The 3736-nt window shown below is 70.2% G+C and overlaps 1 protein-coding gene across 1 annotated transcript in view; it reads left to right on the top strand.

Annotated features, from left to right (window-relative positions):
- GABRA5 (gamma-aminobutyric acid type A receptor alpha5 subunit) overlaps positions 1-3736 on the top strand; it is a 45488-nt gene that overhangs the window by 36352 nt on the left and 5400 nt on the right. Inside the window, exon 6 of the mRNA XM_006907078.1 lies at positions 1096-1239. Within this exon, the coding sequence (XP_006907140.1) occupies positions 1096-1239 (144 nt within the window). The remainder of the gene's footprint in view (positions 1-1095; positions 1240-3736) is intronic.

The raw sequence follows: 3736 nt of genomic DNA, 5'->3' as shown, positions 1-3736 counted from the left end.
CAGCACGCGGGACCCCGAGTCGGGCCTCCCCGGACACCCCGCTTGCGACCGGGCCGCTCCCGTCTTCGTCATGCCCAGCTCACCCCGCCGGGCCCCGGGCTGCTGCCTGTCCCTTCCCCGTCCACCCGTCCCGCTGTCGTGCCGCAGCGTTGACAAGGCGTCACACACCTAGCGCTTTATAACGTGTTTATAACTAACGTCTTAGGGCCGCCGAGTCTCAGGATGTGCGAACCGTAACTTTCCGCAGCTGAAACTTAGACGACGTTGCACGTCGCTTACGCCCCCGAAGCTGGGGGAGGCGAAATGACGCAGAGGCCCGCGCCCCAGTTCCAGAGGTGCCGCCCGCTCCGCTCCTGGGGTCACTGTCACCTTCCCCACGCCGCTTGGCTCACGGGCCCTTCCTCCCCCGGCGAGGCCGGCGGGGCCGGTGGCGTCCGTGTCCCTGAGCGGTGGCGTCTGTGTCCCTGAGCTGCGTCTCTCCGCCTCCCGCTGGCGGAGTCCTGCGTTTTGAGGCTCAAACGATTACGCCGAGCCGCCCGGGATAATCCGGGATCATCTGCTGGCTCTGAGGCCCGGGCCCTAATTCCACCTGCGCGGTGCCGGGGCACGTGACGTCCACAGGCAGTGACACTCACGGTGTGACACCGGGGACGAAGGCCGGGTCACCACGCCACGTCCCCAGCAGGACCGCGTGGGACAGCAGGACGGGGGCCGTCGCCAAGTGGGGCCCTCGCATAGCGGGCGCGGTCAGGGGCCACCCGGCTGCCACACACGTGCGTCACCGTGCAGCCTGCGTCACAGCAGCAGGAGCCCTGAGAAGCGGGTGGTCACCGCCCCATCGTCCAGGTGGGGACGCTGAGGCCGGGGCCACGGGCTCAGGGCCCCAGAGCGGAATCGCCGGAGGCGCCGGGACCTCGGATGGGGAGGGCCGGAGCGGTGGCCTCCGCCCGGCCCAGCGCCCGCTCGCCCACCCCGCATCGCCCCGCGTGGCTCACAGCCATCTCTCTCTCTCTCTCTCATGACTTTTGCAAACACCTTGGGGCGCACAGGCTGCGGAGGGCGCCGTGGTCATGCCACATTCTGTCCCCCATGCAGACGCGTACCCCAACTCCGAAGTCGTCTACGTCTGGACCAACGGCACCGCCAAGTCGGTGGTGGTAGCAGAAGACGGCTCCAGGCTGAACCAGTACCACCTGATGGGGCAGACGGTGGGCACGGAGAATGCCAGCACCAGCACGGGTGAGCCGGGCCGCGCCCCGCCAGGGGGACCGGGGGGCTGCCGCACACCCCACGCCCTGTCTGGGGATGCTGGGGGCCTCTGCATGCCCCACCGGGGGCTGGGGGCCGCTGCACGCCCCGCACCCTGCCTGGGGGGACTGGGGGGCCGCCAAGCACACCCACACCCCATCTGGGGGGCTGGGGGCCGCTGTGCGCCCCACACCCCGTCTGGGGGGACTGGGGCCTCTGCATGCCCCACCGGGGGCTGGGGGGCCGCCGCACGCCCCGCACCCCGTCTGGGGGACTGGGGGCCCACCGAATGTACCTCACGCCCCGTCTAGGAGGCTGGGGGCCACCAAGCACACCCCACACCGCATCTGGGGGACTGGGGGCCGCTGCACGCCCCACACCCCGTCTGGGGGAGCTGGCGGCCACCGAGCACACCCACGTCACCCTCCTGCACCCACCCCCGTGGTCTGGGGCACAGCTCCTGCGCGGTGCTGGCAGCCGGGAGCCCGAGTCGCCCCTCCCTGCAGCTGCCCACAGAGACACCAGCTGTGGCGGCGGCTTTAGGGGCCGTGCGAGGCCTTAACCTGCGGCGCCTCCACCCGCGTGGGCCCTGAGGGAACAGCCCCCGCGCCTGGCGCTGAGGCCCGGGCCACACTCCCGCAGGACGGGCCACCCTCCTTCCTGCACATACCCTGCTCCCTGCTCTCCTGCCCCTGCTCCGGGCGTCCAGAGAGTCCCCTGGGTGGGCTTTGGGAGGCACAGCCGGCAGCACAGAAATAGCCGGGGCCGCTGAAGAAGGAGTGTGCGCTGTCACAGCCACGCGTGCGAAACAGGTGGGCGTGCAAAGGGACGCGATGCCTCCCTCTCCTCGGCCTGCGGGGCGTGTCCTCGGACGCCTCCTGGCCACGGTCCCCCAGCTCGGTGTGACGGGGCAGGGACTTCCGGGCTCTGGAGTGTCGCCACACGGCCCAGCAGGAAAGCATAAAAAGGATGGAGTGAGTTCTGACCCCCACAGGACACCCCCAGGGAGGCCTGGTCAGCCCCCTCCCGGTCAGCACCGCCCACGCCCGGAGCCTGGCCGGGCCGGGAGGACAGGGCGGTGGCCTCTCCTGGGGTCACCATGCTGCGTGCAGCACCAGAGGACAGGGCCGGGGTCACGGGGAGGAGCGGAAGGAGCCGGCGGGGGGGGCGGTGCTCCAGGCGGTGCTCCAGGCGCTGCGGTTTGCTGTGGCGTCAGTGCTCCAGGCGGTGCTCCAGGCGGTGCTCCAGGCGCCGCGGTTTGCTGTGGCATCGCCGGCTCTGAGATTTTACGAGCGAGGTCCCTGTCCCGATTTGCTTTCTGAAACGCCGGTCGTTTCTCTTTCCCATCGTCTGAGAGCGACCTCTGCCCTCCGTCCCAAAATCAAACAAAACGAAAGGCACAGCAACGGCAGAAACGCGTTCGAGACAGGAAAGATTTCAAACCCCACGACGAAGAATCGGGGGGTGGTGCCCTCCGCTCAGACGCCGCGGGAGGCCCGGTCCTGCTGCTACACGCACCGCGGCCCCTCCCTGTGCCCCTGGGTTTTCCGCTGGCCCCTGTCCCCTGCTCTCGCCCGGCTGGGGCCGCGGGGACGTGGGCACGGCCACAGCCCGGCGCCGGCCACTGCTGAGCGCCGCGGGCCTTGCTGAGCCCTGGGCCTCGGCTCCAGCAGCAAACACCCTCAGAGCCGTGTTCAGTCTCAGACGGCCCCACACAGCCTGCAGACCACCCCGCGTTGGCGGCCCCACTGGGGTCTGCTCCAGGGGGACCCCAGGCCTGGTCCCCCACGTCCACAGGTCAGCCAGGCTCCCTGCCCACACCTTCCACTCCTTGCAATGTAGCCAAAGTCCTCACCTCAGCTCAGCTCGGCCGCCACTTCTCGAAGCTCCTCCCCGTCTCCCCAGGGAGCTGCACGGCCAGGTGGCACCGGAGACCCCCACGAACAGCCCGTCGCGCCCCCACTGCCAGCACCCCGCGCTCCTTACCAGTTCACCGTCAGGGCGGCATCGTTGTCAGCAATGAGCGGGAGGTCCGCGCTGGCCTCCCACACGGCCAGGCAGACCCACAGAAGGCAGTGGGGCATGGCCCCCGACGTGCCCGAGCTCCCTGGCAGGGACGGGGCCCGGCCCGGACCCTCGGCTGCCAGGCGCCTCTGCTCGTCACCAGCACCGCCTGGGCCGGGCGAGCACAGACCGGGCGGCGATGTCACCGCAGCCCCTCGGAGCCCGCCCTGGCTGTGACACGGGGCACAAGCCCTGCACCCGCCCGGGGCTGTGACGTCCCCGAGTTCTATCCGGAGGCTAAATCCGGAAATCCCGGTGGCGGTGGCAGCAGGGGGCGGGGGCGGAGGCACAGACTGCGACCCGGGATTAGGAGGGACACGGATGTGATTTGCCCAGAAGCGTCTGCCAGTCGCGGCTCTTCAGAGGCTGCGGGTCACAGACTTGCTTATGAAATGCCCGCTAAGAAACCCGTGCGTCCCCCCAA

Source organism: Pteropus alecto, unplaced genomic scaffold (genome assembly GCF_000325575.1).
Source record: "Pteropus alecto unplaced genomic scaffold, ASM32557v1 scaffold102, whole genome shotgun sequence".
NCBI lineage: Eukaryota > Metazoa > Chordata > Mammalia > Chiroptera > Pteropodidae > Pteropus > Pteropus alecto.
Note: the sequence above shows the minus strand (reverse complement) of the source record. Positions and strands in the feature narration are given on the sequence as shown.